Source organism: Agelaius tricolor, unplaced genomic scaffold, assembly GCF_023055355.1.
Source record: "Agelaius tricolor isolate 1412-34295 unplaced genomic scaffold, bAgeTri1.0.p SCAF_7, whole genome shotgun sequence".
Taxonomy (NCBI): domain Eukaryota; kingdom Metazoa; phylum Chordata; class Aves; order Passeriformes; family Icteridae; genus Agelaius; species Agelaius tricolor.
This window is the reverse complement of record NW_027269267.1, coordinates 10,510,775-10,525,332: the sequence shown is the minus strand read 5'-3', so window position 1 is coordinate 10,525,332 and position 14,558 is coordinate 10,510,775. Positions and strand designations below refer to the sequence as shown.

Sequence of the window (14,558 nt, the reverse complement as noted above, 5' to 3'; positions counted from 1 at the left end):
GCACTCTTAAGGGACTCATTCTTCAACAAATAGTTACAGAAGTAAATAGAAGCTGTTTCATTTTAGGTGTGTCTACTGCACCCTTATTTCTCATGCCAAGAAAAAAAAAAAAAAAACAAACTCACTCCTTCTCTACTGTGGCTTCTCTATTCTCTCTTGTGGGTTAATCAAAAAGGTCCTTAAAGCCCTACTTTTTCCTGAAATAGTAGCAGTATTAATTCAATCAAAATATTCGCTATTGCAACCTGGTAGGAATACAGTATCAAAAAACCTGAAAGAACAAGCCCAAATTTAGGAAACTATAATCATGTAATTAATGAAATTAATCCTGCTTCATGTATAGATGAGCTTTCTCTTGCTCAATTTAAGGTTCTGTAGTAACTCACCACATATCTCTTACATTGTTCTTGAGCAATGGAGCTCATCACTTACTACAAGGAATTGGACTATTCCAAACTACTTGCAAGCACCACCACCAAAACAAATTACTTCCAGGTGCAAAGCAACATGCCAGAATGCACAGAGAAACATCACAGATCTAATCTAAAAATGCATCTGCAATAAAGATTAACAGTGTATTCCAGTAATGGGTTGGGGTAATTTCATTTTTTTGGTTACAAGGAGACAAAGTACTGCCAGGCTTCCATAGCTACACTTTGAGTAACCTCCAGAAGGAACAGATGAAGATGTGAACCTGACCCTTTCTAATCAGTTTGCTGCCTCCTCCCCAAGTCTACTTCACTGTAGGAAGGAGAGATATCCAAGAAAAGCCAGATTTCCATGGGTGTCTCCACTGAACCCTAATCTTCACCTTGATGTTTAAGCCTGTTCTCTAAATTGCATAAAGAAGCCAGAAATAACATCCACTTCACAAATTTTGACAAGTAGGCCCAAATCACTACTGAGCTACTGTACAATCCAAAAAACAACAGATAAATAACAGACAAATAACAAAAAATGTCTTGGCCCCAACAAAAGAATTGTGGCTCCTTACATTTTCCAAGTTGTGACAGTGTTCACAGGGGTCTGAGGATGAGGGAAGAGATGAGGATCTGACTCCATGTTTCAGAAGGCTTGATTTATTATTTTATGATATATTAAAACTATAGTAAAAGGATAGAAGAAAGGATTTCATCAGAAAGCTAGCTAAGAATAGAAAAAGAAAGAAAGCATAACAAAGGCTTGTGTCTCAGACAGAGTCCAAGCCAGCTGGACTGTGATTGGCCATTAATTAGAAACAACCACATGAGACCAATCACAGATGCACCTGTTGCATTCCACAGCAGCAGATAATCATTGTTTACATTTTGTTCCTGAGGCCTCTCAGCTTCTCAAGAGAAAAATTCCTAAGGAAAGGATTTTTCAGAAAATATTATAGCTACACCAAGTCATTTACATTTCCTTTATGTTGAGTTAGGCCTTCAGAGGTCTACAACCTTAACAATTAAAATAAGGCTTTTCCCATTTTTAGTAAAATCTTGGAAGAGGAACCACTGCAGTTTTCCATGCAGAAACAAGCTTGGTGCTATCAGACTGTCAATATCTGAAGCTCAGAGGTTCAACAAAAAATGCTCTTTAATTCTAAGTCACAAAGTTGAAATTATTAATGAATAAAACAAACAATGTTCCATAGGCAATGCCTATGTTGCATATATATATGTGTGTGTGTGTGTGTGTATCTATATATGTGTGTGTGTGTGTATATTTTGTTTGTCTGTTTGTTTTAAAGTTTAAATAAGTTTGTCTTGCAAAACCATCAACACAAGGTTTCTGCTGGGGGCTCCAAAGTGGCATCTGAACACCTCTGGACAGACTCCATCCCACCTCCATTCACTCTGCAAGGGTACAACCTTCCTTTTACAGACAGCACTTCTACTGAACAACTGCATTGGTTCAAACATTGATCCTGTTAGAAATGGTAGAAAAGGAGCCCAAACAATCTCCAGAATGCAACCAGTTACAGCAGACAGCTTCCAACACCCTGAAAAGGACATCCTGCTTTTCCCCCATCTGACAGCAGCCCCATAAAACATTTCTTGACACCTTCCCAACTCGAAGACACAATCTTTTATTCCTTCACTGATTATCTCAGAATGATGAAACAATTCAAATACTGTAAAAGCATTTTTTCCCCCAAACTCTGTTAGGAAAAACAGATATTATTTGTACAACCAGTGTGTTGTAAAATGCCAAAGATACCCATTTGAGTAGCACTTTCCTTAAGGACAAAAACACTTCTGTGATTATTTTTTATGACATATCTTTTTTAATAAAGCTTTTTTGCTCCTTTTTTTACCCTTTTGAATTAATAGCCTGTCACAGCCACAGCACCATATCTCTTTCAGTTTTAAGTGCTTAAAAGTGAGGAAACATCCTTAGAATTTGTTAAACTCAAGATTTGATTATATATTATTAGTACAGCCAAGGAAAAATTTCAATACATTAAATTCCTCTCCAAGAGACAAAAACGTTAGCAATGCAAGACAGTCTTGATGTTGCTCAAATAAATTCCTCATGCCCCTAATCTTAGCTAAGGTGTACACAACCTACAGCAGCTTTAAAATAGTAATAATGCCCTTTGCACTATGTATTTTCATCATCTTTTCAGGGCAAGTTCTGGATAAATACCTCGAGTGACGCTGCTTCAAATGGAGAGCAGTTTAACTTTACAAACTTTCCTTTTTTACCAACTATCAGCTGTGCTCCACACCCACATACTCTTAATACCAGTTATCCCTAAAAATGACCAACCTTGAGTCATTGTGTCCTGTGAATTTGGAAAACTCAGGTGGAATAATTCTGTTTGACCCAACTCTGGTGGGATGACCTCAGTCAGCAGCCAGACACCCACCCAGGCTCAACAGGACAAGGGTAGAAAACAGAATGCAAAATCTTGTGTCAACACACACAGAGTAACTTACCAGTTATGTCATGGGTGAAACAGGCTCATCTTGGGGGAAAATAATGTAAATTATTGCTAATTAATTTAGAATGGGATAGCAAAAAGCAAAGACAAAACTATTGAAATAATACCTGCCCCCCATATCCCTTTTTTTCCCAGCCTCTTATCTCCCAACTCCTTCCCCACCGCTCTGACTCTGCAGGACACAGGGTGATGGGCAATGGAGACTGTGCTCAGTCTGGAACAGCTCCTCTGATCCGCTCCATCCTCTTCACACTTTTCCCCTGAGCCAGCCTGGATCCTCCCACGGGCTACAGCCCTTCAGGCACTACCCACTCCCTCTGTGGGAGGGAGCAGCAGCCTCACAGGCGGCAGCTTCCTTTAGGGCAGCCCGCCTGTGTCCTCCAGGGACTGCCTCGAGGATATTTGCTCCAGCACAGTCTTCTCCAAGAGCTGTAGGGAACCTCTTTTCCAGCACTGGGAGCACCATCTCCTATCCTACTCTGACCCTGGTCCTCCCCCTGATGTTTCATGCTGTTTTCCCCTCAATTGGTACAGGGCAGAGCTTTCCCCTTCCTCAAACAGGTTTTTCCTGAGGCGCCACCAGCTTGGCTGTGCCCTGGAGTGGATCCACTGGAGCTGGCTGGAAGCAGCTGGGTCAGGCAGAGGATAGCCCCTGGCCTTTTCTCCTGGAGGCAACCCTGCAGCCCCTTCCCTTGGGCCATCAACCTTGCCAAATACTTCACCTAGGAAAGAGGGATCACCACTGCCAGAACCTCTGCGCCCTGCTCTCCCTCCACACCTCCATCCAGGGGAGTGCTCATGTGGGTGAGGCCAACGCTTCCCAGTCCCATACCTACACTGGGGACACAAAAAATGGCTTTTCCAGTCTTGTCAATGCAGCTCTGTCCAGCTGCAACTATCAATATGAGTTTGAGTTTATTTTCCCTTTAAACTAACATGAGAGAGATGGGAATGTCATGGTTTAATGCTGGCACAATGCCAGCGCCCCCGTGAAAATATATTCTCCCTCCTAGACCACAACCTCCCAAAAAATTCACTTCCTTAAGTGAGTTTTTAAGTGATGACCTAATAAAATCCCAGAGAACAAAATAAAACTGACGATTTCAGCACTGATACACCTCTCGGTAGTTTCTTTGTGCTTTATCATATTTCTACAACTTCTGGGGTAAGAAAACTGCTGCAACACAAACCAAGTACCTTGTGTTTTCTCTCCTGAATTATAATAAAGCTGTTCTGAGGTGGTTGTTCACTCAGGTAAAAACTCATCTCCTGGCCTGGCAAACACCAACAAGTTGCATGCAGCAACAGCAGAATAAGTTAGTCCTCTGAACTGACACCACTGCATCTCCCTCATCTAATTGACTGGCTCTTTTCTTCTCTCTTTCAATGCAAATGTTTCATGTCCCTCTCTCTCAGTTTCAGTGTTTCTGTTGAAGCTGTGGAGGATTCCCAATGACATACCTATCTCTGGCTCACTCACAAACTGCAATGCCTAATAAGGGTACCTCTGTTTCCATGGCATCTCAGAATCATCAATGGGTGGCTCATCTCTGCACAACACAATTTTCATTCAGTGTAAAATCCTCAAACTGTGAGTACCAAGAATGCCATAAAATGCAATCCCTTTTCTGCTTAGGGTATTTACAGCTTCCCAGCTGGTCAAGGTTAGCAGTCATCATTCTGTGCCTGGTTTTCAAGATACAATGCAGACCCTTCACATTAATTACATATTGTTCCCTAGAGCAAAGTCACTTTTCTCTATGATTTCTCAAATGCCACAAACCCTGATGTCACAAAATAGATAATAAAGCATCCACATTAGATAATAATAAATTAATACATGTTCTGCTCTCTAGGCTTAGGCAGATATACAAAATTGTATGCTCCAACAACAGAGATGCTTGGGCTGCTTCTGATTTGATGGGTCAGCCAGGTCACACAATATTACAGTAAATACCATTTTCACTAAGGACTCATTAAGGAAAAATTCATTTGCTTGTTGCTGGAGGAATAACCCTAATTGGTTCTCTTCAGCAGTATACAACTTCCCTACTGTTATGGGGCCCTCATCATCTGCACTAACACTTTGTCTAAGGCTGATGATTCAAAGTCACATTTAGGCCCACACAGTTCAACAAACAGTGCCTGTAAGAAAAGTGTAGGATTAGGTATTTTGACAGACACTCAGATATTATTATTTCAAGCGTTTTTACCTTGCTAAAGAAACCCAACAGGAAATTAAGAACAGATTCTCTGAAGGAAGCAAACCATATTTGATTTTTCACATTCTGAGGGCATTTGATTGTGCTGGTTTTACCTGGCATAGGATGCCAGTGTATGTCAAGAATTTTCAATTTTTGCTTCTTCATTACATGCTTAAATTAGTAGCCTGAGAGTCTCCTCATAACCCTCACTGCCTCAGGATTTGTTTGTTCTTGGTTCAGGTAGCATCATAACTGATCACTTACCTAATCCTCATTATTTTTGAAGTTTTGAAAAATAACACAGCCTGGGAATAAATATAATTAGGGATTTATCAACATCTGTGATATGATTTTTGTTCTTGGCTTCTGCAGAAATATCTGGAGACATAGATTTAATCACACTGGGCTGGCAATTTATTTCACTGTTCTTGAAATGTTTTGCTAAGTACCAAATTCATTCATAACATAAAAATCCCTTGTGCCTTTCAGTAGTCCAAAACAAGGCCACTAAGAAATGAGAATTCAGTAATTTTACCATTAGCTTGAATTATCACAGACTCTGAACCATAAACATCTTAAAGTTCTTAATACCCTTAACTTCAATCTTCAGTCACTGAATATTTCAATGGCACCAAAACTACTTCACTAAAGCACACTGTTTAAAAAATTCTTTCCATTAGGACTCAGAAGAATATGGATATAACATTTTCCATGTACATGAAGTTGTTTAATACCTTTGCTTTTCTGCCTTGTTATCAAACCCGATTCAGTCACAATTCAGGGCCTGCAATCATTACTGAAGACAACAGGTTGAGTATTTCATTGTTTGCAGTCCTTACCAATAGTGAATGGAAACCAACCTGGGACTGGAAAGTGAAAAGTTTTTTGTTGTTGTTGTTGTTTTTTTTGTTGTTGTTGTTGTTTTTTGTGGTTTTTGGAGGTTTTTTTGGGTTTTTTGTCAAAACACTTAATTTAAACAAATTGATGAAATTTCAGCTTTCTCTTTGAAACACTGGTCTTTGTACCAAGGGATATTTTTTAAATACCATTTGGGGCCATTAATATCAAATTACAGAGGAATTCCCATTATAAATTATATTTTATAGTAATAAGAAATAAAGATGTGTTAAATATGAGCATTGTGTGGGAATATTTAAATGATTTTTGTTACAAAAAAAGAGATAAAATTATGAACTTCTTCCCAGTATCTGTGCTTTATTTTTTGCAAAAGCAAAAGTGTGACCTGAATAATGGCTGTAAAAAAATAACAAGCTAGTCATAAAAAGAAAGTCTACAGAAAGCAGCATGTGGTAGTTTAATTTAGTGTGGCTTTTAAATTTCAGGGAAACAGATCAATATAGATGATCAAAAGTGAATGCTAAAAAAATTTGATGCCATGAAGAAATTCCTCATACTCTTTATTCCTAATTATCAGAAGGACACAAAAAGAGGTGAAGGTGAGACTAGATAAGAAAACACAACTTTCAAGTAGCTCAGTTTTTGTTCAAATTTTGTGTTAACTTTTTCTGATCTTCGGATTTGCCCAGTTCTGGCAAATTTTGGGCAGGAGGGAATGGAGGGGAAGAAAAAAAAAAAAAGAAAGAAAAAAAGAAGAGTCTTGTCAGCATTGGTCAAAACCAACTGTATGTCCTTGGCCATCCTGAGCCTCTGTATCATCAAGCAATTCAGAGAACTGGTTGTGCTATGAGCAGGATCTTAAGGGGAACGTAAATGAAAGAAAGACCTTGTAATGTAAAACACTGATCTGGGTAACTTGAGGATATTAACAAAAAAACCTGCTTGACTGATCTTGATTTATTTCTCAGATTTTCCTTTTTTAAGACTAAGATCGATTCTAAAGATAATAAAAGCCAAATAAACTGCAGTGCAGCCAGAAGTTTCTGATTTTTACAAACAGGTGCATCTTGCATCCTGATTCTGATGCACAGATGCTCAGACCATAAAGAAAAATTTTAAAAAATGCAAGCAAAACTATTATTACTTCCCTTTTCCCATTTCTGGTAAAGCCCTGATTTCTCTTCTTTCACATCTCCATTTCAGCTCTCCCTGTTTCATGACTGCATTACCAGGTCTATCATGTCCAGCTCCTGTTTCATATCCTCAGTTCTGCATGAATCTCATGGACATTTTGGAGCTAGTGGCACAGGGCAGGAAAGATCCAACACCACTGGTACCTTGTAGTTTAAGAAATGACACAATAGTTTGAATTATAAGGGACCTTTTAAAGGTCATCTATTCCAACCTCAGCTAGATTGAGTTGCTCAGAGCCCTATCCAACTTGAATGTGTCCAGGGATAGGGCAAGCATCCCCTTTCTGGTAAACTTGTTCCCATTTTTTATCCCTCTCGCTTGCTTTTTCATCAAAACTTTTCCTCCTTCAGCTTAAAACAATTCCCCCTTTTCCTATCACTTACAGAGCCTTGTAAAATGTCCCTCCTCAGCTTTCTAGTAAGCACCCTTTAGGTACTGGAAGGCTTCTCTGTGGCCTCTCCAGAGCTTTCTCTCCTCCAGGCTGAGCAGCCCCAACCCTCTCAGCCTGTCCTTGTAGGGAAGGTGCTCTAACCCTCTGATCATCATCATGGCCCTCCTTTGGATCCTCTCCAGCAGGTTCATGTCTTTCTTGTTTTAGGAGACCCACACATGGGCTCAGTACTCCAGGTGAGACCTCACAAGGGCAGAGTAGAGTAATAGGTTAAAATATATGATTTCAGGGATATGTGGTTTAATATTCTGTGGAAAAAAAAAATCAACAAAACAAACCAACAAACCAACCCAAAAAACCCCAACCTCTATAAGTGGTAGAGAGGAACGACACCCTTTAGCATTTATTATGAAATATGTCTTTCTCCAAATTGTTAGTAATATTAATTCTGTTACACAGTATGAATAACTAAATTAAAAACCTACAAAATGTGAACTCTGGGTTTTGAAGGACAAAAATACTTCCCTCTTTGCTAATAGCCTTAATTTATTAATACATTTTGCTTAGATACAATATGTCTTTGTATAATGTTTTCTGGCAGTACATCACCAGATGCTCACTAACATCCCTTGGACAATTTGACTTCCATATGTGCCTTTCCTTATGCTTTTCTTGCAAGGCAATTACCATTCATTCATCAAATGACTGTCTCATGGAAAACCCAAAGCCCTTTCATTCGTCACCTTATGTGCTATTTCCCCTCCTCCTGCCCTTCTCCTCATTCTAGTGGATTTTTAAAAGGACAGCTTTGACTGACAGAGAGAAAGAGCACATCTTTTTTCTTCTGGCCCAGCCTCTCATGCCCTTGCCCAAGATGGTCAGACACTTCCCCACACTGTGGGTATTTCTCAATTAGAATTCAACCTTCTTCAGGAGGAACCACAAACTGAGTGAAGCAGCAGGTGACTAGCAGCAGAAAGCCAAGAGCTGCCACACTACACACATCTTCCTTTTGTCAGAAAGAAAATTCAGGACATGTCAGGATGAGTTCGTTCAAAGCCAGTCCTGGGGTGCGGGTGGACAGAAAATGTACAGAAGCAGACATGGATGTACTGACACCATAACACATTTCAAAGGCTCTGTTTTTGGCTAAGACTATCCATTAAAATAAATTTTAAAAACATGAAATCATGGCCTAGCCCCAATTCAGTGATTTGCAAAACTAATAATCTTTGTCTCCACCATAACTGATCTCCTCCCATGCTTCTGCTGTTGAGCACAAACTGCACAGCTCGTAACAAAAAAGATCTCTTAGGGTTGGCATTGCAGCACTGCTTCTTGCAAGGCCCCTCCAAAAAGCACTAGGTCCATGCACAATTTGATTTTCTATTAACAGGACAATTCTAACCCTTATGTCACTACTAAAATTATAAGTTTCTATGAATAACATCCAAAAAGGTCAATCTCCAGTCTTCTAAACTTCATTACTCCTGGAGTGTTAGTCGGCTGTCATTTCCCTCCTCCACAAGTTTTCCTCACTAACTTGAGCCTCTCCCTACCCTAATTCCCTTTTAATCCTGTAAGAAAAAGGCAGTGACTGAACTTGCAAGTGCTTAAATTAACAGAGGCTGATGGGAATTGTCATTGTTCTGCCAGACTGCTCCAGCCCACATCCTTAATCTCTGTTTTTGCCTGTCACCTCACGCTCCTTATTTCCTGTTTTTTCCTCTTCAATTCATGTAACCAAGTATCAACATACACCCTGATTTTTATCTCTTCTTTGCTGAATTAATATATGTACCACACCCGAGGTACATATCTGTATATCTGTGTGGAAGTGAGTGTATTTTTCTTGTGTTGTCACACTGCCGAGGACTACAGATTCTTAATCCTTGACTAGGATTAATAACCAGAATTATGTGAAGGAGCACATACAACCAGATTCCACCTCAGTCAGAAAATAACCTTCCAGAGTTTTCTTAATTATATCTGGCCAACATATGAGTGACAACTCTCTGTGCCCTTGCACACCTTCTAGAACACCCTCCCAAGAAGAGATTTGAAAACATGCATCCTATATCTAAATATAAAGTGAAAGATGTCAGCTCTATAAATTACTTCAGGAAGACAGAACGGAAGGAAGATTTAAATGTAAGGATGAGAGAATATCTGTGTGCATCAGGCAAAGGATGTACATACACAACTGGATATCTGCATGTATCTATAGTAGAAACATCTGCTGGTTCTTATTGCTGCTTCTTTTTCTATTTCCGTTTATTTGCTTCCTAGCCCTCTTTATTGAATATAGACGCTCTTTCCTTATTATTATTTTTCTTATTTGATTACAAATTTCTAAGATAATAAAAGGAAAGAAAAATTAATATATGGTTTCCTCTAATCTCGCCAGATCTACACTTTCATGACTAAGTTTCAACTCAATTCTTAACATTTTAAATTGTTACTTTTAATAATAAGCATTATATACCGAGCTTGCTCATTAGATAGGCCTGTATTACTGTAGGTCTATTTATAATCAACAGCTGGCTCCACCTAGTGTCCTATTAATTCATCAGTGAAAGAGAAAGCTTAAACCAAATACTAGAGGGAAAACAGAAACAAACTATAAAATCACTTGTCAGCTGGGTGATGGCCACAGACAGCATGAAGTTACAATTACTGGCACCTCAGGGAAAAGACCATTTTAAGTAACTACTGCATGACTGCCAGCCAGCACTCCGGGGACGTGAAGAGACTAAGCAGCTTCAGGAGTACAAATATAATATATGCAATCTAAAACAGTTTTACTGCTACCCTGAAAAGGAGAATGGGACTTAAGCTGTTTATAGGGGTTACTCCCTCTATGGTTTCACCATGATCAACAATGAGAAATTATTGTTAAATTGAACTTCATGAAGTAGAATAAAATTTTATTTTCATCGAAACTACAGAACTATTTCTGGTTATTCATACTCCACAGTGATCCTCTCTGTTAATGAGTGCATCTCCCCTCCCAGCAGTTACAAAATCATTTAAAATGTCTCTTGTAGATGATCAAAACAGGGAAATGCTCAAGCTAAATAACACTACGTATTAGTTTTACTAATCCTTACATTCAAACTTTCCAAAGGCTGGTTCACTGCTGTGTATCTAGAAACATCTATCTTTCTAAAACTGTTACAGTTTTACTCAGCAACATTTAGTCTTTAATAGCCTGATCCCTGTTGACAAGACAACACAGAGTACAGCCAACAAAGTAATTTAAGATAAAGTCAGAAAGTGAATATCCAGTTTGGCAAGAGATTTCTTGATTATCCCCTGTGAAAAAAAAACTATAAATCTAATGAAGAATAGAGTTTACGTAGAAGAAAGCATTTCTTCTATGTAAAGCAAAATAATCCAAGTAATTTAACATAATCATAGCCTGAGAGCTATCAAGCAGTGTTTGAGTGGTTGTTGAACCTTTGAATAGGAAGAAAGAGAATGCCTTACATTTACAAAGCACTACTTTCACTTCTGTGATCGAGGGCGATCCACTCTGATAGAGCTGACGTCTGTTTTAAACCTGTTCCTATCACCTGTTCGGAGCAGCTTAGCCGTTTCACCCTAGTGGTGATAAAATATATTTCAATATGTACAATATACACTTAATGACTGTTCACCGTGACAGAGAGGGAGAATGTATATGTTGTGGGGGGGAGAGGAGGACAGGAGGAAGCATCATGCAATAAAACAATACCTACACCAAAGAAAACACCTGTAATTTTTCTCAAACTCTCTCAGAATATTCAGTTAAAAGTTATGTTTGTGACCCATCTAAAGTATTCACAGCTAAATTCAATTTTATATCAAAACCTCACAGTGCAACACAGAACATGATTTTAATAAAATGCACACAGAAATGCTCTCTAATGTTTCAAAAATAAGAGAATGTTCAAGTTCTCAACAGTTAAGCAGTTACTGTCATTTCTCATTAACAGCTTTCAGAATCCTGTCTGAAACAAGTTGATACAGAGAAATTAAGAACAGTAATCAAGCGAGAAATGACAGACCAGCTGGGTAGGCATCAAGTTGGCAAAACGTGAATACAGTTCAATAGCTGAAACAGATGCTGGAGTTGTTGAGAAACCCTGCAGGAGATATTGATGTATTTTCTTTATATAATTCTGAACAACCGGATAAATGTCAAGAGCTAATAACTGATGGGGAATAAAACCTGTCATAAAAACTAACTGTAAAGCAGAGACATGCAATAATATCCTTTCATTATACCAGAGCATTCAGTGCATGCATCTTCATTTCCTTGGAATTTCTCAATATGCCAATATATCAATCAGAGCTTGCTAGTGAATCAGAGGGAGCTTTTCCCAGTCTTGTTTCACATTTGTTTGTTTCTATCTACATGAGGCTTCAGAGACTTAGAAAATACTTTATTCTTCAGTCTCATCCTAACAGAACACTCTCTTTCAAGCAAGCAATTCCCTGAGCTTGCAGGCAAGCAGGAAAGAAAGAGTAACATGAGCATAAATGAAACTGCAAAATCCATTTTGCACGAGGAATTTTGTTTTCAGAGTTTCAAGACCTCAGCAACAAATCCTCTGTCATCAGTGACAGCTCATTCTAGCATATGCTTTGTCATGGTCAGTTTCTAATTACATTCATAATGATGCAATAGCTTTGATAATCCTACCTTCCATGCCAGCTGCTTTTCTTGTCACTCCATCATGCCAATAAGTTGGCTGCCGTAACAAATCAAGATAGTGCAAAACAGCATCTTTCCCCTGCATCTGTCATCTTCCTGAAAGCATTCTATTACTGCCGACTGCTGGGAACCAGAAAGTCTATTTGAATTCCAGCAGCTCCCCTTTCGCATGATTCAAGTTAGGTTAGGTGGGCATGCCTAACATGATTCTCTCCATCATTTATTATGCAGCTGCTACACCGTCGGTGTGGTAACCACTCTGACTTTATCTGATACGTCAGTCTTGCAAACCTCTACCTCCGTGCAAGCCCACGAGCCACAGAAGCATCTTGCATTTAATGAGCATTCTCCCTGCCTAAAGAGAGTGCATCTGTAAATCTGTTTCAAATCCTGCTGCTCGTATTGTCCTCTAAGGCTGATGCGAATGTTTGAAGATTTCCTCTCTTTTTTATTCTTGCGATTTTTCTCTTCAGAAAGCTCTTCGTGCACGCTTGAATTATTCAGCTTCAGCTAAATGTTTGCTGATTTGTGTCCAACCAAACAGCACCTTCCCGTTGAAACTCTCTGCTCGAAAGCTACTTCTGAATAACAGTGCTGTGCGTTCAGGCTCTCAACTCTGTTTCATTTTGAACGTGGCTTTTATAGCTACACCTCGACAAATACATCTAGTTCTTTTCATGCAACGAATGGCTGTCTAATGAGGGAGCTGTACATTTTTAAGCAATTTATCTAAGCCTATCTGTAGGTGACACTTGCTTTTTGTTCTTTATACATTTTAACAGTAAGTGGATAGCTCTGTTAAAGCATCTTGATATTCTTAAAGTGGTAAGAGCACCACCATAAGCTGCTTTTTGCCAGCCTGTGGAGGACACTTTCAAATGACAGAGTTTGCTTAACTGCTTCTGAGTATCGTGAATTAAAGGGATAGGGTTGTTTTGTTGTCTTTCTATTTATATTTTCTGTTGAGTGGGGGAAAAACACGCTTGCGTCAGTGATTTCAAAAGACTATTAATAGAAATTGACATCTACACATCAATCATCCTTCAAGTCAAATTAGCTGTGTCTCCTCCCACCACTTCTGCCTGCAGTTCAGAGTCAAGGCATTTCATCTTTAATGCGTCCGGTTGCCCATAAGCTGAATAAACAACCCCAGCCCCATGGTGGAAAGTTTGAATACCTGTGAGAGAAAAAAGGGACAATTCAATAGAGGCAGCAGCCTGGCTTAAACCTGATCGGAGAGAGCAAGGACCATCACTGGGGTAATACTTCCTTCCTCAGTTTGTGCACAATGGCAAAGGAGGAGAGAGGAAGGGGGGAAAAGGCAGAGTCCCCCAGGAAAGCTTTCCCTTGTGGCAGCGACCAGCTCAGCATCACTCACCAGTTCTTGCATTCCTGGCTCAAAAGACTCATAGGGTTTTACTTAAGCCTCACTTCTTTACTAAGATTATATGTATTGAACTTTTCTATGGTTTGCAATCCCTCCCCACCCTGACAGCCCCTTCTTCCCCCACAAGTTGTGAATCTCAGTAAAGTTCCTCAAGGTCTTGGCTATGAAAAACAAGCCTGAAAACATGAGCTCAGGGGAGATCCAAGTCACAAAAAGTAAATGGTGAGGGGGGAATGTGGATGCAGAAACCAAATAAACAAAAACCAAACCAAAGCAAAAAATAAAACCCAAACAAACAAACAAAAACCCAAACCAAAGAAATCCAAACCAAAAACCTAAACCCCAAAAACAAATGAGGAAACAAGGTAAGAGAGTCTCCTGTTTGGAAAAATGAGTAGAAATAAAAAAACAGAAAATCTGATATCCTCCTCTAGGACTCCCACAGGGGTGTTACCAGTAGGTGCCCCCTGCACAGCTCTCAGCAGAGACCCTGGGCAGAGGGGCAGGTTGCTGCTGGGCTGCTGAGTGCGAGAGAGCTCCCAGCCCTGCTGGGAGGGATCTGACTCCCTGCTCTCGCCCACATCCAAATGGCACAGCTGACACCTGAAGGAGCTAACATAGCATGGTGCCGTTTCTATATGTGATACTGTATTTATTCCTAGCATGCTGCCAGAAAGTGCCTTTTTAGAGATTTCATGTAAATAAAGTAGAATTACTACATCTGTTCCTCTGTCTGTAGCAGCACATATCAACAAGCTAATTTTGCATTCAAGGCAACAGAGATAGTCCTATCATATAGTTGCAAAGTGCACAACTATAAAGTGCCTATCTGGAAATACTGTCAGCTCCTTCTTGTTCACAGTTCAAGTCATTGCTGAAGTGAAACAAACCAAGCAATG

The 14,558-nt window shown here is 39.5% G+C and overlaps 1 protein-coding gene across 8 annotated transcripts in view; it reads right to left on the bottom strand.

Moving 5' to 3' along the window:
- The window catches only part of DMD (dystrophin), a 1,148,686-nt gene that overhangs the window by 1,034,850 nt on the left and 99,278 nt on the right, over positions 1-14,558 (bottom strand). The window contains exon 1 of one of the 8 annotated variants that reach the window (XM_071430339.1): positions 12,261-12,879. The exons of the other annotated variants lie outside the window; for them this stretch is intronic. Within the exon in view, the coding sequence (XP_071286440.1) occupies positions 12,261-12,357 (97 nt within the window). The 5' untranslated portion in view covers positions 12,358-12,879. Of the gene's footprint in view, positions 1-12,260; positions 12,880-14,558 lie in introns of those variants that run through there. 8 annotated transcript variants of the gene reach the window in all.